This window comes from Molothrus aeneus, chromosome 6, assembly GCF_037042795.1.
Source record: "Molothrus aeneus isolate 106 chromosome 6, BPBGC_Maene_1.0, whole genome shotgun sequence".
Taxonomy (NCBI): Eukaryota; Metazoa; Chordata; class Aves; order Passeriformes; family Icteridae; genus Molothrus; species Molothrus aeneus.
In genome coordinates, this window is record NC_089651.1 from 45,454,099 (window position 1) to 45,479,888 (window position 25,790).

Here is a 25,790-nt window from a genome sequence, read left to right on the forward strand (position 1 = left end):
ATCAAAGCTTATGTGAAAGAAAACCAAGACCATGCAAACGCAGGAGTAACAGCCACAACCTATGTTCCACTGTTCTGAATAGCCCAGATTTAATTAGGAACTCTCAATTAGATATGTTGAACAAATATCCATAACATCTCTCACATTGCATTCAACTGTACCTATACAAAGAAATACAAACAAATAAGCTTTATTTATTGAATATTCACAATTATTCCTAGAAATTTGCAGGAGCATTGATTATTGATTCCATAGATACAGCATTTGTGGCTGTCGTAACAGTCCTTTAAGCTTGATCTTTAAGAGGAACAATTCATTTTACAATAAATTCTATGTATAAATTCAGTGATATCCAGATTATTTATCCAGTAGGCAGTGTGATATACTAATATCAAACATGAAGCAACAGGTTGCTTTCATATTCCTTTTTAGTGTGAAGTACTTCTAATTTCATCTCTGCTCTTGAGTGATGACTTTGATTCAAAATAATGACTGTATTTTCTCAGAATGATAGAACATGATTTGTTTGTACACTGTGTAGTTTGAAGGACAGGTGAAAAGCATTTTTTCAGTTATTCAAATAAAATATGATTTTCTTGGATTTATTTTTTCATTGTTCCTGCCTAACTTTAGAACAAAAGAGATCACTCCAGGATGCTTCAAAAGACTTTATGTTTTCAATATCTCATTTGTCATGGACAATTCTGCAACAGTCTAATTACTATTCCTCTAGAAATTACCAAAACACATCATACAAAGCCCTTCTTTCACTTGTCAGCCTCATATTTGACACAGAGGACTCAAACCTCATCTCTCTCCTCTTCTCCTATCCTGGCCCTAATTAACTTCTGTCCCTGAAACACAGAGGGAAAAGTGAGTTGTAGGTGGAAAAATGGAGAAAAATTAAATATAGCAGAAGAATATATTTGAAGTTTGGTGAAAGCAGTAAAAACTGAAAGGACATGATTCTTACAGAGGTTTACTTTACTGGAACTGAATATTTCTCTGCTGCTTGGTTCTAAAATGTGGCATTTTTTAAACATTTGCTGTCTGTAAATCCCTTGTGTTAGAAAGGGAGAAGAGATAAAACAATCTCACATTTTACAACTGCTTGAGAAGACCATCTATACTTAAAGGCTCTACAAATACAAATAAACACAGGTTGATGTCATCCTTAAGTAAATAAAGTGAAGGTACATTGGTCAGGAAAACCTGAGAACTTTCACTCAGCTGCATTGTCTCACAAGTCACCTAAACAATTTCTCCAAGTATCTGTCCAGGAAAGGCTAATTCTGTATTGATCCAGAGCAGTGGAACTCTAATGCAAATTACAAGCACGTATGGACTCTCTTCCCAATTAAGTTTCAAGATAACAACTTCAGGATTTAAAAATTTCAGGAATGCTGAAGGATATGAGAATACATTTTCCAAGTCATTTTTTGAATGTGTGAGAGCTGAAAATATTTTTAATTTGCTGTGTAATGTGCAGCAAAGTGACTAATGGCATATACAACACAGAGTGGTCATATACCTGTATGCATAACTTGCTGCATGCTCAAAAACTGCGTGGAAAAGATGGAAAAGAGAGCATGTTCACACATGTTGGGGTGAATTCATATATGGATAGGGTCAGTTTTAGCATGGGGAAAGAGAATTCCAGCCATCTATCATAAGGGAAATAAATACCTCAATATTGCCACTTTATTTTCAAAAATTAAAGCTATTTGGTATATGTATTTTAATGTTTCTTGTTATGAAAACATAAATATCAAGTACAAGCATTTTGAAGTAGTTTCTGAAACAAAAATTTACCTTGTTCACAGTTTTAGACATAGCTTAAATATTACTACCCATTTTTGCAGGATGTATTTCATTCCATATTTTCCTCATTGTTACTGAGTATCTAAAGTTACTAACAGAACAAGGAATGATTTTCTGTTATATAGCATATGTAAATTACCACCAATTCTTTTAGTTCTGTGGTAATTTATAACAGTGTGATTTACAATATTTATTTCTGTTTTAAAAATACAAGTATTATTTTGGGCACTATTTGATAGAGCAAATTACAGTAGTTGGTACAAAAGAAAAAAAGTCCCTTCCTGTGTGGAGCACCAAAATTGCACTTCATACTTAGGGGGACTTGCAGAGAACTTAGCAATTGATTTTGCACTACTCTTCAGCATGAAGCATCTTGCTCTGCCCTCCCCAAAAGGTGTTGGGAAGCATAAAGTACACAGTGAATTTTAAGAGTAAGGAGGACTTCCTTCCATTTACTCTTGGCAAGTTCTTCAAAGTCATTTGTGAAACTTCACACAGGTCTGGTTTCCATTAGAAGATAATGAAGGCTGGTAGTTTTTAAGTACTGCTTCTGGACAAAAAATTACTTATAATTATTTCATGTGCTCTGTGAGCAGTAAGAGCCATTTTAAACTCACTAATGCAGATACAGGGAATCTGATGCTCAAATAATTCAGTAACATATAAACCTTGGCACATCAGGTGAGACTGTCAAATCATCACATACAAAACAACTGTCCACTAGGGGGCTGGAAAAAGTGCTAATCTTTGTATTTATTACTGAAGAATACTACTTGTGAAACACTGGAAAGTGATAGTTCATGGAGTTGGGAGTTTTCATATTGTAAAACAGCATCTAGCTCATTGTACGAAACAGAACTACAATGCATATATATAAATTTCAGATTTTTCATACAGCAATATTCTGAGGAGTGACAGGTGCATGATATGGCACCCAACATGACAGATGGCTTTTTAAGGAGAATGGGAGGTGGCAGTAAAAGATGGATTAGATAGGAAAATAAAAGCATTACCTGGAACCTCTTTTCAGCAGCAGACGGGAAAGAGAAAAGGATTACTTATACAAGTTTGGCTAAAAGTTAGGTGCCAGTGAATTATTCGTATAGATAATTATTGCTGACTTCCTGGTTTGTATACTCCTTTTTACAAGGGGATGAGTCACTTCATAGACTATATAAATCTATTATTTTTATAAAACTCCCATTCACTTAAATGGGAATTATGAACGTGTGTTGGCATGAGAATATAATTCTTTGGGAGAACTCTGCTGTAAATAGAGAAAAAAAGCAGAAGCAGAAAAAAAAAACCCCTCTGAACTATACCAAGTGCTCAGAGTCAGCAAACACAACACCTGAATAACTCAAAGAAAGGCTGTGCAGGTTTAACTTCCTGAAATAAGCTGATGGATGGAACAGTCAACTCGTTATTAAAGACAGATGTCCAAGTTTAGTCACAAAAATACATTAATTTATACTAAAGTAAAATTATCTCAGCTAACCAGAATGTGTGGGGTTCTGAGCACTACTATATGTAGTATTTTTTCATGACTATTTAATTCAGTTTATGTTAATTGAAGATACTTTGCACTGGATAGGTTTCCTCAGTCATGTATGATGGAATACTCCTATTATTTGGCTAGCCAAAACCCCTCATTAATAATTAAAGCATGTGGGCATGCACAGATTATTTCCTAATACCTGTAGGGTATACATGGGCGCTTTACATGAGTTTGATTAGCTAGTACACTTCCACTGGTTTGAGAAGCTCTTTTTTTAAGAGCCACTAAACAACTTCACTAGGTGAACACTAGGTAGTTTTTCTCACTTATAAGTTAAGCAAAATAATTTAAGGAATAATTTAGGAAAAAAAAAATATTGAAAATTAAGAACACAACGTTAACAACTCATCAGTTTACAGACTGATTTTTTCCCATACAGAAAACAATGGATTTTACTGGATGTCTTCTACTTACTTTTAACTTTATTTTTCAGTACAAGACTGATGCACTAGTTATTCACATAGGAAACAGCTAAACCTTTCCCACAATAAAATCCAAATGTAGCTTGAACAGGCTTTGCAGTCAATAGCATGCAATTCTTCAAATTAAAATACCTCCAGATATTTTTCACAGTAAAACAGTGAAAAATTGTAACTGAAATTCCTGGTTATTTAATTTTGAGATCTCTTGGTACAGCCATTTGTCTGTAAGGTACATTAATCACAGCACTGCCCCTCTCACAACCACAAATAGCCAGCTTCAGGCAGTATAAGAACAGAGTAAGAATGGAGCATTATTCTCCAGAGGCATCTCCCAACCTTCAGTGCTGTGCAATTCAGGGAGTAGCAGAGTCAGAAGCATTTTCAAAATCAACCACGATAGACTTTTTTCTGAGTAATTTACCTAGCACAAAAACATACTAGGAAAGAACTCTTAGTAAAGGATAGAAACAGTTTTCAAATGTGTTTTGTGCTGCTGAGTATCCATAATGTTATTTCACAACCAAATTAGACACACAGCACACATCTTTTCACATAAAAATATTACCTATAAACATTATTATTCAGAAATGATAAATAATTCAAATTACCAACCTAAGTGCTGCCTCACAGCAGTGCCATTTTGTATTTCCAGCAGAAGTTGAAATAAGTACTGCAATTTCAATGATATAGCATGGTAATTTCCCTGCTAGAGAATACTATATCATTAGCAGAGCTGGCATTTAACACTGCAAGCAAACCTTAGACCAACTGAATCTGAAAGAAATCTGGAGTTCCAGTCATGGAGGCAGCTCAGTCTGCAAGTCTGAAGGGTGGAAGGCTACAAGTCTGAAGGATTTGTTGTGCTGCCATAATTTAACAGCATGTTTTTGCATGTGCACATACTGTAAACAGAGCAGGTGCAGAAGTTCATAGCCTATGCAGGCACCTACACCAGAGACTGCTGCATGAGCAGGAGGTGGACCCAGCAGCTCAGACCCTCAAGCAGCACAGGTGCATTGGCAAAATGCTGCAGCCAAGGCAGCAGTGGTCCCTGCCCCCCTGAAGCTCCATCAGCTCCAGCAGGGTGCTGCTCACAGAGTGCAATGTGCTCACTGCACTGCTCCAGCCTGACCTCTACGTGTGTACTGCAGACACCCACAAACACCTGGGCAAGATCTCTGGCTCAGACAGGGAAGTCAAGCTGTTCCTTAGCCCCCCCAAAGTATTGAGGAAAGGAGGATGAGCTTTGATCACCTCCTCCCAGAACACTCCAGTGTTCACTCACGTCAGCTCAGAGTGAGAGCTGCACTTGTGTTTTGTCCCTTAACCCTTTTGTACCTATTAACATGCTACTATTTAATAGTAAAGAGGTAAATCCCTCACTTCTGTTGCAAATTGTAACTACTTTTCCAAGCAGCTGAAGTTATTAAAATCCATTTAGTCCTGGACTTCATGTACATGAACTTACCTTACTACCCCCTGCCTTCATAGGAAGCAAAAATAGAGAGTAATAAAAATAAAATAAAAATTAGTATCTATGACAGTAGACTAAAACATTTCTAAAACATTTACCAATCTTATACAATATTAACATCAGAACAGAAGTCAAAATACATACAGTAACCACAGTCTGGTTTTATTCTTCCCAAAAAATGTCTTAGAAGCTTTAGGGCCCCAAACTTTTCAACAGTGCAGGTAATGGAATTTTTTCGTTATCTTTTTTTATTCTGAATCACAATTTAATTACCTTACTACAGAATTAATTCTCTTAGTAATTTATCTGAAACTGAAAAACACAATTCACTCAGCTTCCAGAAACAGCTTTTGAAAGGAACACAAGAGTCTTACAGTTCCATTAAAAAGAAAAAAAATCTTTAATCAAAGCTTTCATGCCATGCACATTATTTCTTTTTGATTTCCACATCAAGTACAGCTAATTAAAAAAGAGAAAGACCATTTCTCATAAATTGAAGACAGGGAACCACAGCTTTATACACTCTCTCTTACAGCAACACAACTTAAAAACAAAAGATGATATGAAACTCCCACCAAAGTCACAATGCATTTCTCAACAAGGGTATCACAGACCTGCCCAGCTTCACTGTGGAAAGAGGCTTGAGCATTACCACAGAACTCCTCACATTCCTATATGTATTGGAATTCCTTGCCTATATGTATTATGCAAAACTTCCTACCCTTCCATTTCCCCAGATCCTCACAGCCCTGTTGTACCCCACTGTTTTCCCCACTTCCCCATTCTGTATTAGGGGAAGTGGGGAAATATATATATATAAATATATCTTCCCCAAATGCTGTATTAGGAATTCCTCCTTCCTTTTCCCTCACATAGACTGTCCACATCAACTTAGTGGACAACAAACAACTTTCAGCTCAGCTGCAGATTCTAGAACAGATCATGTTCTAGATGTTATAAATCGTTTCTGTTATTTTGCATCTACTTTATTTTCGGGGTTTATTTTAATCTACTCCCCATCCTATTCTCTTCTAAAGCATATAACAGTGAACCAAGATCTAAAACTAACGCTGCCAAGCAACCAACTCTATTTTCCAAGATGCATCAACAAAAACTGCAGAACCACTGTGGACAGAATTTTTCAAAGAAAACTAGAAATTATGTAGAGACTGAAGCAATGCAAGGAGCAATTAGAGCTGAATTCATCAGAGCAGTTTGTTGGCAGAACCAAAAACCTGAGAGCTGTCCTTCACAAAAACAATTGTACAGGCTCATGCCTATAATGCCATCACTAACTACCAGTCAGTATTTCAGTTTCAGAAAAAACATATTATTAAACACCAGCAAATAACTCAATCATCTCAAGGAACTCCCCAAACATAAAAATATGCATACATAGTTTTTAGTTTTTTGTGCTCTCTGAAAATAAGTACAGCCTAGTCCTTTGGGTCACCTTTTTTTCTTTAAAGAGGTATTTAGATTCTTTTTATACATATCCTTTTAAGTTAAGAATCATATATTTCAATATAATTTTGTTCTACTATTGTCTTTTCAAGTTGATTTCTTGGCTAGAATTGTAATTTAGTAATTACCTTTCATCTAAAGTTGGCTCCTTTTGTTGCAGATGAGGCTTAATTCCAAACATTGGTCTAATGTTTGTTGATAAGGCTTTGATGGTGTAATTAATTTCATTTTCCCTTGTCACATCACTGTCATAACCTAACAAAACCAGAGGGAAGAATATCAAACCAAAATAAGGTACAAGAACAACCATTTAATCTTAATTTGTGCAGATTTCAACAATGTATTAGATTACAAAAACAATTATAGCATGGATTATTAGTAACATAAATACACAGTAGAAAGAAAGTCGCTGGGAATCATGAACATTGTTAATAAAACAAATTCAAAGAAAAAGAATTCCCTACAACATCTTTGTGGAAAAAAAATTATTAATGAGTCAAGGGACTTTAAAAGCTCCATTTCTGCTTGGTTGGCCTTAACTACAACCACTAACAAAGAACCTCACTACCTGGCATCTGCTCTTAAAACCTGTAAGATTCAGTGCCTGGTTGTTCTCAATTTCAGGATCCATCCACTACCATGAAATCTACAGGTCTGCCCAAGGTTCCTACACAATGCTTAGGGCCAGCAAGGCACATCAAGATGTTGTTTACTATAGTAAAATAAACATGTTGGAAAAGCTAAGCTGTGACAGGGCTGTTACTTACTCTCTATTATTTTGTTTTTTCAAAGATCAAAACTACCAATGCCAACAATGTGATGGTGAATACTTCTTAACTCTAACTGAAATGAATAGGACCTGACCTAGAGAAACTTCTGTGGATAAAGATGTCAATGTCTTTTCTTGTAAATCTTCACACACCTCGCTCTCTTTTAGAGTACTTTTGAACCCACAGCTTAAGAGGGTTCTGTGTAAAGCAGCAGAGCCTTGGGGAGATTATAGGGCTAAGATATTCTAACAAGTCTCAAGCAGAGGCTGAACAGAAAGTCTGAAGATTGCAATTTTTGACTAAGAAAGTTAAAGGCTGACATCCTCCCATGGGCAATTAAATTACTTTGTGTATTCTTCAGTACTTTTAAGAAGAAATACAGTGATTAAAATTCTTTTCCAATGAATGTTTAATATGTCTTTAATATTTAATGTATTTCTTTGGTCATTTAGCATGTTTTAGTGACAGCTGAAGTTAATTCATTACACAGAACTATTTAACGAGTAGCAGTGATAGTTTAAAAATTCCTGAACACTGAGGAATTGACAAGGAGGAGAAAATACACTTGGGAGAAAACAAGTCTGGAGGCCATAAACCCTTGGAATTATAACATGAAAAAGAAAACATAAGTATGGAAAGACCAGCAGAAGTTAATGCTAGAAAATAGAATTAACACTTTATAACTACTGATATTGTGACCTTGAAATAGGTACATAAACATCAGTCTACTTCAGTGTCCTATGCTTCCATGTTATGGAAGCAGATGCTACAACATCAAGATAACTATGATCTCACATCATACAGATTTCAAGAATTAGTGACCAAATTCCAACCGTGATGATTTTAAACATAGATTTTTGGGTAGCTATGTATAATTGATACTTAATATTTTTCATTTAGAAGATATCAAGAGTCTCTTTATGTACTCAGACTCAAAGCAGTAACTCAAACTCTTCATTATCATTTTCTCCACAGCAGTTTATCAGTCCTTTCCCCAAAACCAAATTTCATTTAACATTTTTGAAGAGTATTTGCTACTTAAGATAGAAACAATCCATAAATTATTTCTAAATTTTCAGTTTTCCATTAATAAAGTCTTCTTGAAATAGCATAATCCAGTTACTTGTATGAATTCTTACTGACCTCCATCTTCTTCAGAATCTAGATCAGACTCCTCACTGTCACACTGCCTGCTGTCCCGATGTCCTTCCACCTCATAAGTCCACAGCATCAGGGAGGTGTCAGCTCCCCCAACAGTGACCAACAAACTGTCATCGTAGGTCCAACGCACATTTGTCACATGGGTGCTGTGAGCAACATACCTCTTAAATTTTCCAAACTTTCCCTGACAAGGAGAAAAAGAAGGCAAAGATCAAATTTACCCAGTCTGCTAGAAAAAACTGAAATTGCCAGCACAATGACATCACCTAACTTCTTTACAGTTCATGCTTCAGCTGTTATGTATTTCATATGATTTTAACACACAATTTGCCACGTGTGCCTCCTATAGCAACTTCATTACATGTTAACTTTATCTTCATATCAAGCATGAAAGAGTTAGTCTATAAACAGATTCCAGCAATAAACACTGGATCATTTTTTCTAAGAAAGACAATAATCTAACTGAGTTGGAATAAAATTCACATAGAATATTTTGAGTCAGTACTTGTGCACTGTTACCATCCTCAGCATGGTAACGTCAAAATTGAAGACATGTTTACCACCAAACATATAGGAAAACTAGAGGTACTTGAAGAGCAGTAAAAATACAGTGTGCTTCTGGAATGGCTTTTCTATGATGTGTGATTAAATACTATTAAAGGTCTTCATCTTAGAAAAAAAATACTAATATTGGACAGAGTCAAGGTCCTTAAAATCAAGAATGCAATGTAGGTGAAAAATACAAGTTCCTTGTCTTCCAAAGCATTCTCATTCTTAAAGTTGTTCCTATTCATTTGCCACAGTCAGCAGCAGGACACTGCATGAGATGGCTCTACAGTCTGACCTGGAATGATCATTCTTACACATTGGAAGTTTAATGCACTGCAAACTGCAATGTAATACTAAATGCTTTCTTTGATCAAAATGAGAACAATATAAAAGCATTACTTTCTTCTGAGTGACGAATTTTCACAGTTTTGAAAAGGCAGATTTGTTAATAAATACTTTCCATAAACAGCTGAAAAATACTTACTTTAGCAGGGTATCGAAACAGTTTCACAAATCCAAAATCATCTCCTGTGGCTAATACTTTACTATCACTAGTGAGGCATGAAGCAGTTACATCTGTGACTTCACCAATTATTGGCCAGATCCCTTCACAGCAAGAGCCCAAAACACTTGTCCATGATGCCCAGCCAATCTTTTCCACCTACAAAACCAACACATTTGAGACAGAGAATATTTCTTTGGCATTTTTCTTCCATATCCAATTTCAAGAACAATTCCTTGCACTGAAAGATATTTCACATCTAAAAGGTATATTTTAATATATTAATCATTTATCTTATTACCATCCAGAATTTCATTTGAGACCTGTAATTTTACCTCTATGAACTTTCAATTCCAAAACTTAAAGTAGTATTTTGAAAATTTTTACCTTAGCTGCCCTTTCAGGCTAAAGGAAACAAATTATGTTTTCCAACACTGCCTTTCAATACCATGGAAAATATAATTTGGAAATTATACATTTTTGCTCTCTGCCCTATGACAATGCTCTCTATCTGAGAAAACAAAAGAAGTACAGTATACTACTCTTGCCTATATGTATTATGTAAACTGTATTTCATTGTTCTATAAAGACAAGCATGAGGTTTTCCACAGCAAGGTTAGGGTTAAGTAATCTGCAATAGGTTTTCATAGGTGTTCAGGCACCAGAAGAGGCACACAGAAGACTAGTGAGATTTTCATTACTAAATCAGCCAAATGTCTGTTTCTTAATAGAAGAGAAAAATGTGAAATCCTCTACATTTTATATTACTTTAAAAGTTTAAAATTACAGTTTTATACATCATTCCCTCTTATGGCTGCATTATAACTCTAATTTGAAAACAAGTGAAGAAGGCAGTACAGTTCCTCACCTCCAAACTTGGGATAGTCTGTTTTTTCCCCCGAGGGGCTTCAAAAAACAGCTGCTCTTTAGCACCAGTGTTGACTTGCAAAAGTTTTCCTATAAAACATATGATATAGATATTGTATGTTAACATAGAAGATTCCATTTTACAGAAGGAAAAAAGAGAGGTTGGTTTGAATTTTTTATTGCTAACAGCATTGCATCAATTATTTGTTTCTATGGGAAAAAACTGCATACATAAATAATGGATCTGGAAGTATGGTCTTCTAAAGAAATCTAAGTCCTTTGACCCCTTAAATTCACAACCCTTTCTCCTTTCTTTGAAAATTGTACTAATGCATCACTTTTCTCTCCTTATTATGGCTGTCCCATCAGATGGTAGACAAAAAGTACTGGGTGTAATTCAAAGCTTGCTTATGATTACTGGCTGTTGATGCTGTTGGGATGGAGAAGCACAGATGTTGCCTGGCCAGCAGCTGATCCCAAGCAGCTGACTTCTTTACACCTTTATACAACTTCATTTCTGAGGGGAATTCTCACCAATGTTTCTGTCCTCTTCCTTTTCAAAGTCCTCAAAGGAAGCTAACTTACAACACTCTTTCAAAATCAATCAGACTGTTTCAGAAGTTATTATGTAGAGGAATAAGAACATGAACAAATAGATCACCCAATTGCACAGCCTTGCTTTTTAATGAAGCAGGACTAAATTTAGTATTTTCATTAATCATATATTAATAACCTGGAACACAGGAAATCCAGTTTTTCTGCTATGTGTGACAAGGATGTGTATTCCTGAGCTGCACATACAACCCCATTGTACAGTATATTATTAAAGGAGTAGAAACATAGAATCATAGAATGTTTGGGGTTGGACGGGACCTTAGAGACCATCTAGTTCCACCCCCTGCCACTAGACCAGGTTGCTCAGAGACCCATCCAGCCTGGCCTTGACTACCTTCAGGGGTGGGGCATCCACAACCTCTCTGAGCAGCCATTTCCAGTGCCTCAGCACACTTACAGTAACGAATTTCTTCCTAATATCTAGTCTAAACATACCCTCCTTCAGCTTAAGGCCCTTCTCCCTTGTTCTAAGTGCCCTTGTGAAGTCAAATGATAAACAGGAAAGATTTTTAAAAAATCCAAACAAACCAATCTATAGAGACAAACCATTTTACTTCAAATTGCACAACTTCTAAATATGTATGTGGCAGTAAAAATCATGGGTTTAATATTTATTCAGATGCTGTGAGAGCATACTCATAAGCTGAAAAATCAAATCTGCCAGTGATACCACAAATCCATACTATACATGTACTTAATTAGTCTATAATGTAATCAGTCTTCCAGTACATGTTTACAATGAATGATTCTTACCTCTTATGTCCCAGTCCATGTGTGTGATATAGCTGGAGGCTCCCTTGCAGATTCCTACTCTTTTACTGCTCATTACATTGTAAATATCTACAAAGTTGTCACAGGATGCCACAGCTAAGTACTTTCCAGCCCCTAAAACACATCAGTAAACACAAAATATTTTCAAAAAATTTTAGTGCTCTTCATATTAAACACAAGTAAAATCTGGAATTTAGCCATATGCAACTTTGAAGTCTTCGACATCAGCTTACTAATCTACACATATTCTCTGACAAACTGATTTCATATCACATAATCAGCATGAAACATAAAACTATGTATCATTACATTTTCAAACAGTAAAAACCATTTGCTGAAATTTTAAGTATTTATGGTTCAGACAATTTAATTCAGACAATGATAAGCCTTAGGGAACCAGAAAGTAATGTTGTAGGGGAATTGGTATCAGTATTTGCATCAAATTTCTCCAACAGATGAGAATTTTAATTAAAGTAGGCTATGCATTTTGAGTCCCTAAAATATGAGCTATAATGTTGGGAAAAATACCTAGTCTCACTGAGAGTGCTAAAGGGGGAAAAATAAGAAAAAAAAAGTTGCAAGATGTTTTTGACACATCAGTTTCAAGTATTCTTATTAGATAAGACTAACATCAGTGATGTGCCAAACTTATGCAGGTCATAAAGAGTAATCCTAGGGAGCTGCTGAATATTCACAATTTCAAACTGGCTGTTGTACTCAGGAGGTTACTATAGGTAAATCTATTCCAATAATCTCATCCTTAAACAAGCAACACAGGACTTCACATCGTGGTCTTATTTTTTAAAATGTTAGTATTAGTTTTACTGACCTATTTTTTACATCAAAAAATACTACAAATCTTCACTACTTTTATCTCTTAAATGTGATAAATCTTACTTGAACAACCTTGGTAATAAAATTTTCATTTAAAAAAGAAATCACTCACCAGGAGAAAATCTGATTTCTGAAATAACATCTTTCCTGTGCTGGAAAGAGACCAAATCCTCCAGGGTATCTGCATTAACTATCAAAAAACTTCCATCATTGAGACCAACAGCTAATGCTTTTCCATCAGGAGAAAAGCAGCAACATCTGCCTCCTATGAGAAATAAAGAAATTGCATTCAGATACATTTACAGTGCATTATCCTTCTTTCAGATCTATCTTTCCATTAGTAAAGGAAAGCTATTCTTATCCTAGAAAACTTCCAAGGAAGTTTTCCAGATGCTGCCAACATAATTTCCAAGCTGTGACAGCATACGAACAGGTACACAGGCCCAGAATGTTAGAATTTGCATATTAATTGATATCTGTTCTACATTAGTAATACAGATTAATCACTGTTGTCTGTATATTTCTAACTTGATCTCCTTCCTTGTATCTGGTGCTGCTGTTTGTTACGATTTGCTCTGATAAGGAGCTGGAAAAGACCCTCTGGATTCACAGAACTCAGTCATTTGCCCTCACAAACAATAAGACACTAAGTCACAGAATCCCTCCAAGAAACATGCCAGTGTTGTTTGAAAAACAGTTTCATTTCCAATTTAGGTTTATGTATGGTCAACCTATATAGATTTATTTTCATGCCAGAATTTTCTGTTAACATACATATTTTCCCCTACTACTTGTTCACCTGAATAAACTGTAGACAGCAATGTTTTACTTAGATGGCTTCATTACAAGGTTTTGCATTCATTATCCTGTGGTTCCTTCCTCCATTCTCAACTTTTAGTTTAATTGTATTCAGCTGAACACAGATGAGAAATGCACATCAAAAATATCCTGATTTTTGTCTTGTAATTTACATGAATACTGCTTTATATCTTGGGGAAAATACCTCACTATCACATGTCATTGTCACCCTGCATTCAACAACATCCTGAGCCTTCTGCTCTTTGAGTTACTCCTGACCTACACAGACATTTTTCTTACAGTCACTGGATCTGCCTTTTATCATTAACAAGTTTTATTTCAATTCCATTACTCAGTCTGCAGAAGCATAGATCTTTTTCTGTACAGTACACAGGAACTTTTTAAGATTGCCAAAATATCTCAAAATGTGTCTCATCAGCAAATACTCATCAGAGACTTTTTTTTGCCAAAAGTACTCTTAAACATATTAAGAAATAGCAGCTTTAAGACTTGAGCAGAGCTCACCCACTAGAAACTTTCTTGTTTAATCCCTGCTTATGTGAGCTTGTAACTCTTCTACATTTACTTTGTCAATCTAAATAATCTTCAATTAAGCTTCCCATTATGTTTGAATCAAACTGCATTGCTGAATGCCAAACAGATAAAGCCCACTGTATTCTTTTATCTAGCAAAGCATAAATAGAGTTACAAGCTTGTCAGGGCCAGTCTCATCTAATCCTGAAAAAAATCACCTTATATGATGTCACTTAAAACAGATTTTCCATCTGTCAAAATAGAATTTATTTATAACCTAAACAACAAGTAAAAATTTTATGATTTCTCTTTTCTTGACATTCCAGATCCTTCAAACATTCACAAAGAAAATTACAAACATTTATTCCAAACATTTCTTCCAAAAAATTCTAGATTCAAAGTCTCAAAAAAAGCCTTGGAATATTATAAGCAACATAGCAACATAGCATTTATGTAATTGACTCAATTTTGTTGTTAATTCACTGACTTAAATAATTGCAATTGCAAATAATCTTCAGAACAGCACTACACAGAATTTTTTGTGCAGATTCATTAGCTTAAGGGCTACATAACTAGTGAACATAGCATTAATAAAATAATTTGAGCAAAGAAAGGAATTTATTCTGCTCTCAAGTCCTGCTTTCAAAACATTGATAATGCTTGTAAATTTCAATTGCATCAGTAAATATTTTTTCATACTAAGCATCTTACCCTTTTTCAATTTGCGAACAGCTAACATACAATGGCTAGGAGATAAATCCCATATTCTTAAGGTTTTGTCATCACTTACAGTGGCACAAATAGGTAAATGAGGATGAGTAGCTAGACCCCAAACTTCCCCCTCCATGTGACCCTGAAAAAACACAATGAATTGGATTTCTTTTTAATTTAAATTGAAATATGAAAGTTAAAAAAAAAAGAGAGAAAGAATATGCATTATTTAGAGGATAATAAATATCTGAATAAAACCATAGAATGCCTGAAAAAATTCACTCTGCTACTTGTGCAAAACTATAGTAATTTGTATTACAGAAGGCTTCTGCAAAATAATCCTCACACACATGTCAATGTCACGGACAGTGGGACTGAGTGCACCCTCAGCAGGTGTGCAGATGGCACTATGTGGGTGTTGTGGGGTGAGTGAGTGGGGTGCCCAGCAGGCTGCAGGGAGGGCATCCCATCCAGGGGGGCCTGGGCAGGCTGGCAGGGGGACCCGTGCCATGGAGCCCAACAGGGCCAAGTGCAAGGTCCTGCATGCGGGTCAGGGCAATCCCAAGCACAAACACAGGCTGGGCAGAGAATGGACTTAGAGCAGCCCTGACGAGAACTTTGAGGTTTTGGTGGGCAACAAACAGGACATGAGCTGACACTGTGCACTTGCAACCCAGAAAGCAAACTGTATCCCAGGCTGCATTAAAAGAAACTGAGCAGCAGCTCAAGGGAGGTGATTCTGCCCTTCTAACCCACTCTGGTCAGACTCCAGTACTGTGTCTGTCTCTGGAGTCCTCAGCACAGGAGAACATGGACCTGTTGGAATGGCTCCAGAAGAGGGCCACAGAAAGGGTGGAAGGGCTGGAGCACCTCTCTTATGAAGTCAGGCTGAGAGAGGAGGGGGTGCTCAGTCTAGAGAAGAGAAGGGAGGTCTTGTTGCAGCCTCTTAAAGGGGGCTTATGAGAAATAATACTAAACCACTTTTTAGTGGTTTAGTAAGGTGACAGGACAAGAGGTAATGGGTTTAAAGTAGAAGAGGTTAGATTCAGACTAGATAGAAGAAAGAAATTTTTTATAACGAGGGCAGTAAAACTGGAAGTGCTTGCCCAGAGATGTTGCAGATGCCCCATCCCCAGAAACACCCAAGGTCAGATTGGATGGGGCTCTGAACAATCTGATCTATTTGAAAATGTCCTTGCTTACTGCAGGGGGCTTGGACAAGATGATCTTTAAAGGTCCCTTCCAACCCAAACTATTCTGTGAACAAGTTTTTTTCTTTATCTTAGGTTCTAACATTTTCTTTTAAAAAATACAGTTCTTCATGTATTGCACTGGCCACTCAGAAAGGAGAGAGTCCAGAGATTTTTACTTAACTATGAAATAAAAAAATACATTGATGCAATGTAAAAATCTGTTTAGTAGTCAATCTTTTAAAAATGCAGTTGTTTGGTATGACAAGTTATTTTTACATAATTACAAGTAAAATCTCAAAACAAATGACAAGGAGACAACTTTTATTTAGCACTCAAGAGAAGTTAATAAGGAATTTGGAGGAAGATCTACCATTTCAGACACTTTTCTTATTTTTCCAAAACAGATCTATGATCTTGGTCTGTTTGGAAGGATAAACCCATTGAACAAACTATTAATGAAATTCTATGTTCTATCTTGCTCATTAAGGAGTCATACTGGTCTAGTCTAACTAAAAGTGATAGGAACTCACTAACTTCATTAGTAAAGTGCTTCTTATTGCACAAGTCTTTACTTGAGAAATAAAATCATGCTAGTGGTATGACATATTTGACTGCTATTTAACACATACCTGAACCAGCAGAGTTATTGGTCCACTCTTATCCACCTCCAATATTTCACCATTCTTTGTGCCCACTAGAATATGACCATGTCCTAATGATATGGCACGTATAGAAGGATTATCTTCTAAGAGGAGACCTAGAACATTAAAATGTTAGAAGATAGGATTCTTAATTATACCTTAAAGAGGATTTTTCACACTTATGCACATTACATTCTCACTGTAGAAAAATCTACTCTCTTACTGTAGAAAATGTTCTTGCACAAAACAATGTCTGGATTAATTTGTGAGGGATCAGCAATACATCAAGAAGTTTAATAGGCCTGACTCTGTGCATGTTAGTTATCAATTATAACACTATTTGCCTCCAATTATGGTACCTCCAATTCTAGCTTCTTGTAAACAAGGTATGAGAATGAGACACAAATCCTCAAATCATCTACTTTAGAACCTAGCGAACATAATTTTAAGGAAAAGAGATGGAAGAGAAAAAACTATCCAGAATGAAAACACAGGGAACTGTAAATTAGTATTAAGATCAAGAATAAGTGGTAGAAATGGGAAAAATAGGAATGAAAATGTTCTTTAATTATTTCAAAAGACATATGCATTTACAGAAAATTAGCTACTAATACCTTGCAAAACTAAGCATAATTCTGAATTCCTTCCTTTCTCGGAAACAAAAAAGATAAGGTAAGATCAGAATGATCAGGAATATAAGAGGGTTTTTGCTTCCCACTTTAATAAAAACAAAACAAAGCAAGAAACACCTGGATGATAAGAAACTTACAGCTAGACCAATTAATTTAGGCTAATAGTAAACTAAATATTATGACCTGCACCCACCAAATGTGCAAACTGACCCTACAACACACAACTCTACTCCCAACAGAAAAATTACTTACTTAGAATCAATGAAGCTTTAAAAAATTTATTTTAGTATTCATAACGTCAAATGTGGATTGCCTCTTACCTGGAAAGCAATTTTGCAAAGATTTCTGAAGAAAGTACTTTAAAAATAGAACAAAACATAGGATAAGGTCTGTGTTACCTTTGGATCCAGGAGCCAGAGCAGCCCTTTTGATGGCATAGGTTTTGAGACAGCGTTCAAAGGTATCATCCCAGAGAGCCACTACCCCATCCTTTCCTCCAGTGACAAACCCCTGGGGAAAAGAAATAAAGATCACTGGTTATATTTGATTATTATATTTCCTTACTTTTTCAGTGATTTCTGCCAATACTGAAATGGACTATACAACACTTTAATGCACAGAGCTACAGATGTTAGAGATGAAAGGAACAGGAGCAACAGAATGAGTGATTTCTCTTCCTGATGAAGGCAGCACAGTTCTGTACAGTGCATGTACACCAGACTGGACTTAGAAGTTCTAACCTGTATGCTTCTACCATTCTAGAAAAATAAGAACCAACATATTATAGTGTTTTTCCCTGATATTAGCCTCCATATCCCTTTGGCATTTCTTCTTATTACTCGAAACAAGACTTAGTACTGCAAAAATTTGATTAATGCTTATATTTTTAAAATATATGCACATTTGTGCCATCCTGTCTTTAAAAACTATATACAGGTATTTAATAAAGCAACAGGTATGGTTAATACTGAAATCATTAGTTCTTTCCCTTGGAGCACTCAGCTCTTGTAGTATGAATAACATGTGTTGTCCAATGCTACTTTTCTGAAATGCAAATATTGGGAGGTGGAGTGACGTGGTCTAACACAGCAAAACACCAACATAACATTAAAGACACATAACATTAAAGACAAAAAATAATCTAACTGGAACACTCATCCATATTTAAGTACATGCTTAAAGGCTTTCCTGGGCTAAAAAGAAGCCAAGAATCTGGAGAAAGTACTTAATGATTTACAGACTGAATTTATCTATTGGTAGACAGTAATTACACTACAAAATAGTACAAGCATAATCTCTCTCACAAGCTCACATATTCCATCGAACATACTGATGCTTAAATCAATTCCTGCTATTTCTTTAGTAAGAGCTTATGAAAATTACTAAGATGTCACTGGCCACAAGGGCTTGAGAAACAGCATGCTACATAATAAGAAACTGCATAAACACTATTTTGCACTACTGCATAAAACACTACTTTGAATCTGGACCATGCAAGGCTTTTCTGTAATGAAAATAAGGACATGGATTCCTGGGTGTGGGAAAGGTTTGGCTTTATCATAGACTCTTTGTCCAGACATAAAAAAAAGCAATGAGCAGTTTATTTACTTTTTCCAATGCGTGCATGCTGAACACAGGACCATCATGTGCTTTGACAGTTTTTATGAGAAACACATCTCTCCAAATACACACATCCCCCGTGGAGGTTCCCGAGAACGCCATCTCTTCTGTCCAGCCATACACTGCACACATCATTGTGTCAGTTCTTCCCAATGCACCTATGCAGCCCTTTCTCCCAATTAGTCCTCCTCCTGGTTCAGACCAAAAACAAGTCATTAGACATCTGATTGGAACTATAGTACAAGAACTATATAACCATACCCACAGCAACAAGTCCTTTTCTTTTAGTGCAACCATGCTCCCCAAAAAAATGAGATTTAATACTATAGTAAATAGTTATACTGTTGGTAACAGAATATGTTCTAATTCTGAAAAGTGTTCTTACCTGCTCTCCGCCAGAATTTCATGTGTTTAATTCCAACTGTAATCAATTTATCAGGCATGTAAGGATTAATCTTAACAACAAAAATCTTATCTTTGCTTCCCCTGAAATGCAAAGCAAAATCATTTAAACATAAGTGTAACTCATAAACGTTATTGCCTGCATCACGTATGTAATAGAAAGTGCTAATTTATTAGAGAATTCTTATTTTTTAATGAATATATTTTTCTTACTGACATTTGATAGTAAATCTAGGTACAGAGTTTAAAACATAGTTAAATTCCTACCTTACTGCTGAAAGCTTTTCTCCTTTTTTCCAGTCCCAGAGTACAATAGTGTGATTATCATCTATGCCAACAGAAGCCAATCGTTTCCCATCCGCTAGAATAATACATTTATTATTAAGAGAGTAGATAGATAACTATGTTGCAATAATAAGAAACCATATTAAAAATATTATAACTTCACAAATATAATAAGAATTTACAAACAAGTAAATAAGCAGATGATGTTTTTAGAGGCATGTTTTTTTATCCATTTGCTTTTAAACTTGGATGAAGCGTAGCACTTTAAATTATCCTGTCTCAAATCAGAACTTAGAAGCTCTCTGTTGATATTAAATCCCTTGTTCTGTTAGCTGTTGACATAGTTGCACAAAAACATTCACTACAGGTTGTTCTTGTGAAAATTTCATGTTCACTCTGAAAATCTCTGTTCATTTCTGAACAGGAAAGCACTGAAGCCATACCATCAAATTTGTGAAATGCCCTTAAACTTAGTAGTACTATGAAGTCTTGGAAAAGTTTTGACACATATTCCACGTAAACTTTCAATAAACAAGCTGTTTGTGCTCACTCTAGATCAATGACTTTCTGACAGGTATCCATTTTTGGAATTGCTATATGTCCATGCCAGAAATGAGATTCATATCTCGAAAAAGGATAAACCAAAGTAAGAAGCATCAAAAACCTCAAACCATTCATCTTTGTGATCACACATTGTTGCTGTGAGTTCAGAGATTTTATCCAAGAAATCCAAACAATTAAAGAATGAATAGAAGCTAGTGGAGCAGAGGAAATTGAATATTGGTACAGGAATTCAATGTAGGGGGTGTAAAAATCTCAAGGGATTTAACTGATATTCTTCTGTTAGTTTCAAGTGGAGACAGAGCCTGTGTTTCTGTACAGAACTCCCTGACTGGACTTCCTGAATGTATCAGTGTGCTTTCCACATGGCTTTCAGGATTTCATTTAAAGAAGAAAAAATTGCACACCTGATCAATTTGCTCAAAAAAGCTTCTTACACAGCTGTAAAGCAGACACAACACTCCAGATCTGTACACCTGCCTCATACAACCAAAAGAAATTCTGAAGTGCTCAGCTCAGCTGTTAAACAGGACAGTAGCTGTTCTTGCATTTCCTATGTGCAAGACTCCAAAGGAGGTTTTCCTAATGAATGTTCATTATAACACAGCAACTCTCATTTGACATTGAACACTTGAGAACATTTTCAATACAAAATTTGCAATGTAAAGGAACCACCAGTTTCTCAGTAGAACTGATTATCTTGTATCTTCACACAGAAAAGGGAAAGTGTAAATAAATAAATAAATAAATAAATACTTATTACCTGAAAAATCAACAGCACAAACACCATACTGGTGATAGCCCTTTAATACTGAGAGTGGCTTTATTGTTTCTGTATCCCAAATGTGTATTGAGGAATCTCGACCAACCTGAAAGTATACATATTCATAGCCATTTTTTTCATTTCTCAGTTATTTCACACAGTTGTTTAAAAAGTATTTGAAAAAAAAATTACAGTGATAGAATTTGCCTAGTATTACTGTTGTCTGGCTAGTAGAATATTATTCCTTTTGCTGCTTCCCAAAGACTATTTCCCAGCTGACTTAGGCACATTATTCACAATTAACTAAAGTCCTCCTATGGGGGGGAGAAAAAAAGCTCTTCATTGATTGCACTGTAGCATATTTACTCCATCAATTTTTCATCAATCATTCCCTGTCTAAAAATAAAAGGCTATTTTTATTGCTAGTATGTCAGCTTCTCTACGTTTCAGAAATCAAGGTGACTTCTGCTGCTCCCTGCTGTCATTACAAGGCAGATTCTAATACACTGACACCTGTGGCACAGAAATGCAGTAGTGTAGGCAACAAACCTGGTAAGAAATGCAATATAACTCATAATTTTCAACTATGCACAAAAGCACTATTGGCCAGCACTTTAAAGATTATTTGCAATACCAAGGGTTTTGCACCACACTGCACAAATAAAAGGGCTGCAAAAGCAGAACAAAACTCTCTTTCATTTAAGTCTCAGAAAAAACTAGGATCTATTTCTGGTTTTTTCACAAACTTAACTTGAAATATTCGTAAAGCTTTTCAGAACATCCACTATCAGGAAGCTCTGAACCAGGGTGTTATGAGGAATTTGATTACTGCATTACCTCATGTAATTTTAATAGTTTCCTCGTGTAACATAGTATACAACAATATGCAATGTGTATGTATAAAGTAGTATATAATGGAGTGTATCTTTCTGCTGACAGCAGAAGTTATTGTAAATTCAGGGACATTTTTATTCACAGCCTTTATTACTCCAAAATTAAATCAACTCAATTCTTATATTTAGGGCTAATTTCTTAACTGACCCACAGAGTTACGTTAATCTCAACATTTTTATAGAAATCAGGAGCATAATAAACAAAAGTTTATTTTTAGTAAAAAATTTAGTTCATATATTTTCCAATTTATTATACAATAACAAGAGCAACAATGATAAAAATGATAAGCATAAATAAAAAACCATGAAATATCAGCTCAAACCTTCAAATCCTAGTGTATAAATATTTACCAGAAGAATTGTTTGTTTGAAAACATGAGTGAAAATAATTTATCCAAAATATCTAGCAAAAGATAAAATTAACTATTATTAGTATTATAAAATGAATTCAAGCAACATACACTCCTTTGTGGTATGCACAATCAGTACACAGTTTGTGTATAGGTGATGATGAAAAACATAATGCATTAAATGGAATGCCAGACTGTAACAACAACTGCTCACTTCATACTGTAAAATAGTAAATGAATGCAATGCTAATATAGATAACTTCACAAAGCAGATGTTAAAAAAATATATTTTATCTGCACATTTCCTCTACCTTTTGTCAAGAAGCTGCAACATAATGCCAAATAAAAAATATTAATCTATTCTTAGTTTTAAATGATATTCAGAAAAACTATGGAGACTATACCCTTACCATGATACAAATAAATGTAAAAAACACTTCTGTGTCAATTTTTTACCACTATTCCATCTGCAACAGAAATGCAGTCCTTCATCTGAATAAATGTACACTGGATGCTCTTTCCCCAAGACCTTTCTAAATTCAGTAGTAACAACTCCAGATTGTTATTGCGGACAAACACGAATCCCACCTGGCCTGTTGCCACGTAGTCCTTGAGGGGATGGATGGCAAGGCAGAGGATGTCGTCGTCGTGGCCCAGGTAGAAGCGCTGCGTGTTCTGCTGCCGGTTGTACACCACCCCCACTGCCGCCACGTGGTACACGATCTCACCCGTCTGCGTGTAGAACAGATTGCTCCGGCAGTCATAACCCCTGTAACTGAGGCAACAAAAAAGGTTTGTCCACCAAAGCCATAAACATCTATACTGAAACTGACATCAAGTCATGCTGGCGAATTTTGTGCGTGTAAAACTCACCGTTACTTACCAATTCCTGTTTTGGGGTTTCAAAATTATGAATATACTTCCCATTCTTAAAGGAACATCAATTTATCAATCTAATTTACTATTCAGACATCAGTACTAGAAGCACTAGTTTAAAAGTGGCACTTGATTGTTACTTTCCACAGCTAGTTTACAAGAGAAAGTAATAGCTAACAATTTTTTCAAACCACATGGAGAAGTTGGGCGTGCAACATGTAGTTAAGTAAAGAATGTCCAAAGTATTAGTTTTGGCTATTTTCTACTGCTCATAAATCAGGCAGCAAAACACGACCATTTCTGGAAACTTGATAAGAGAAAAAAATGCCTTTTTTTATAGAACAGTTTCTTTTTCTGAACTTTGTGCTCTCGTAGTGATACAGGAACTGGCATGAGTAGGCCAATTCCCAGCTAAGGTCTGTATACACTATCTCTGTACACTCATTTCTTCCTAGGTGTGACTAAGACCATGAAGTTACATCCATCCTTCCTTATGTACACAGTGCAACCATATGCACTGGGGAAGTAATGAATCTGTAAGGCAGCTGACCAACTTCAGTTTAATGAATATTCCAAACACCCCAAATCCATGTTTGTAAACATTAGATCTGTGCATCACTGGAAAACAGCAGAGCACATACTTGGAACAGATTTGAATATAATGCATTTGCGTTGGCTCACCCACAATACACAAAACGGTATTTATGTCATTGTACGTGATTAGAGAAAAAATTACTAAGATCACCACACAAAGTTTTTAAACAGACCAGCAGACAATCCAGGCCAACTGCTCCCCAGAAGAAGAATATTGTGTTTCATGAACTTGCATTTCATTTTGGAATGAGAATTCCAAAATAGGATGCAAGTTCCTGAAATACAATATTCATCATGAAATTCCTCCCTGCCCAGTTCTAACCTGCCCAGGTCCCTCCAGATGGCAGCACAGCCATTGGGTCTGTCAGCCTCTCCTCCCAGCTTTGTACTGTCTGCCATACTGTGTAGCCCAAAGCTGGGTCTCATTAGATCACAAAAAAAGAGAAGTGAACTTCTTAAACCGGTGAAAACTGTGATAGCAGAGAAATAAAGCATTTAAATAGGGCTCCCTTCAACTCACTGTTTAGACCGGTATTCACAAGCAGACTCTTAACTTCTGATTTGGTCCTAGTCCAGCAACTTTTCAGTGGCTGCTGAGTTACTGTCCCTTCAAGGTCTCTAGCAGAATTTCTCCTCACATTTGATCTGAGGCTCAGCTATGTCTCCCTGCTCTTCTCAAAGTGACCAACCACCTAGACTCAGAATACAACTGCAGGCTCTTCAGTCCTGTTTTGTTCTCCCTCCACCCTCATCCTTCACTAACAGCCTCCTCCCACAGCAGCACATGCAGATGTTGGGAAGCTGATTTCTGCCTAACCCAGAGTGCTGTCTGCTTGCAGCCTTCTTAGATATACAGCCACTAGGTTTCTAAGGAACAGAATATACAATGACCTACAGTAACTATGAAAAAAGGAAACAAAAAAACCTATCACAGTATGCAACATCACCATTTTAAGTACATGACAACACTCAGTGAGGGGCAGGGATTATAAAGGTAGGCACAGTGCCAAAAAAGATACCCGAACCTATTATTGCTCAGACATCATTTTCCTGTGCTTCACTCTGCACTGTGCACTGCTAAACATACTAGATTTTCTTTGTGAGCACAAAGTAATAAAAAAAAAAAAGCCAAATATTCATCCTAAAGGAAAATATTAAAAACACAAACAAACAACAAAAACCAACATCTATGAAAATATGCATGCTGAAAGAAATACTGGACATTGAGGAATTTCTTACAAGCTTAGCAGTCACCTATAAAAGATGTGAAGACAGCAAAAGGGTTTCAGGTCCTCCTACACGCAACCCAGAAACTCAGAATTTTCCCAGCTCATCAGAACAATTGCCTATATACCCTAAATTAAACCTAATGGAACTGAGTACGTTACTGCCATGTATCACAGGACTACTCAAAATATCCAAAATGTATCTAGGATGCAGGAAAATAGTTCTTATTTTTCATAACTTCTTGTGATAGAAGTTAATCTTAGTTAAATTCCTCTAGTTATTACAAAAATTAGTACAATCCTTTACAATTAAAATACAACATATTTTGCCAAAATTTAACTAGTGCCAACAAAGACTCTTTGTCACTATATTAAATACATTTGGGTCAGTTTACTAACTCCTTGAAAATAAAGATATTTTTACCAGAGGGAAAGTGATGGGACTAGGTTAAACAGCAATGAAAAGCATACTGCAATGTAGAAGATCATTCCCTAAGAATATTCTACACTGTTCCAAAATACTTACATCTCCATATTATTAACCCAATTTAGAATTGAGATTACTAGCTAATCTCTGAAAAAGCATTAAGAGAAATAATTTATTCACATGCAGAAAACAAACCAAAGAAATTTACAAGGCATCTTTATTAGCAACGATAAATTAAATAATAATGAAAGCAAGCTCTGTATTGTTGTTACTGAATAATATATAACAGGGCACAATAAAAATAAGAATGCCATAGTTAATTATCCAGGATTGATTCAAGTTAATGATACAGTAACTATCAGAAGATGTAGCTTCCTAAGTGCTACACAGGGAAAAGAAATTGCTATTACCAAAGTCATGAATAGCAGGGGCTGCATTCAATTTGAGATTCAGACATGTAAACATAGGTGCTCACA

General features: G+C 35.8%; 1 protein-coding gene across 2 annotated transcripts in view; it reads right to left on the reverse strand.

Annotated features, from left to right (window-relative positions):
- EML5 (EMAP like 5) overlaps positions 1-25,790 on the reverse strand; it is a 90,323-nt gene that overhangs the window by 19,046 nt on the left and 45,487 nt on the right. Inside the window, exons 14-29 of one of the 2 annotated variants that reach the window (XM_066552442.1) lie at positions 22,780-22,966; positions 20,949-21,054; positions 19,607-19,700; positions 19,323-19,423; positions 18,926-19,128; positions 17,716-17,827; positions 16,674-16,801; positions 14,852-14,993; positions 12,921-13,073; positions 11,957-12,088; positions 10,590-10,678; positions 9,704-9,880; positions 8,653-8,854; positions 6,868-6,994; positions 5,270-5,284; positions 2,835-2,843 (exon numbers count right to left, since the gene is read on the reverse strand). In XM_066552442.1, the coding sequence (XP_066408539.1) occupies positions 2,835-2,843; positions 5,270-5,284; positions 6,868-6,994; positions 8,653-8,854; positions 9,704-9,880; positions 10,590-10,678; positions 11,957-12,088; positions 12,921-13,073; positions 14,852-14,993; positions 16,674-16,801; positions 17,716-17,827; positions 18,926-19,128; positions 19,323-19,423; positions 19,607-19,700; positions 20,949-21,054; positions 22,780-22,966 (1,977 nt within the window). The remainder of the gene's footprint in view (positions 1-2,834; positions 2,844-5,269; positions 5,285-6,867; positions 6,995-8,652; positions 8,855-9,703; positions 9,881-10,589; positions 10,679-11,956; positions 12,089-12,920; positions 13,074-14,851; positions 14,994-16,673; positions 16,802-17,715; positions 17,828-18,925; positions 19,129-19,322; positions 19,424-19,606; positions 19,701-20,948; positions 21,055-22,779; positions 22,967-25,790) is intronic. The other variant, XM_066552443.1, reaches the window with a different exon arrangement.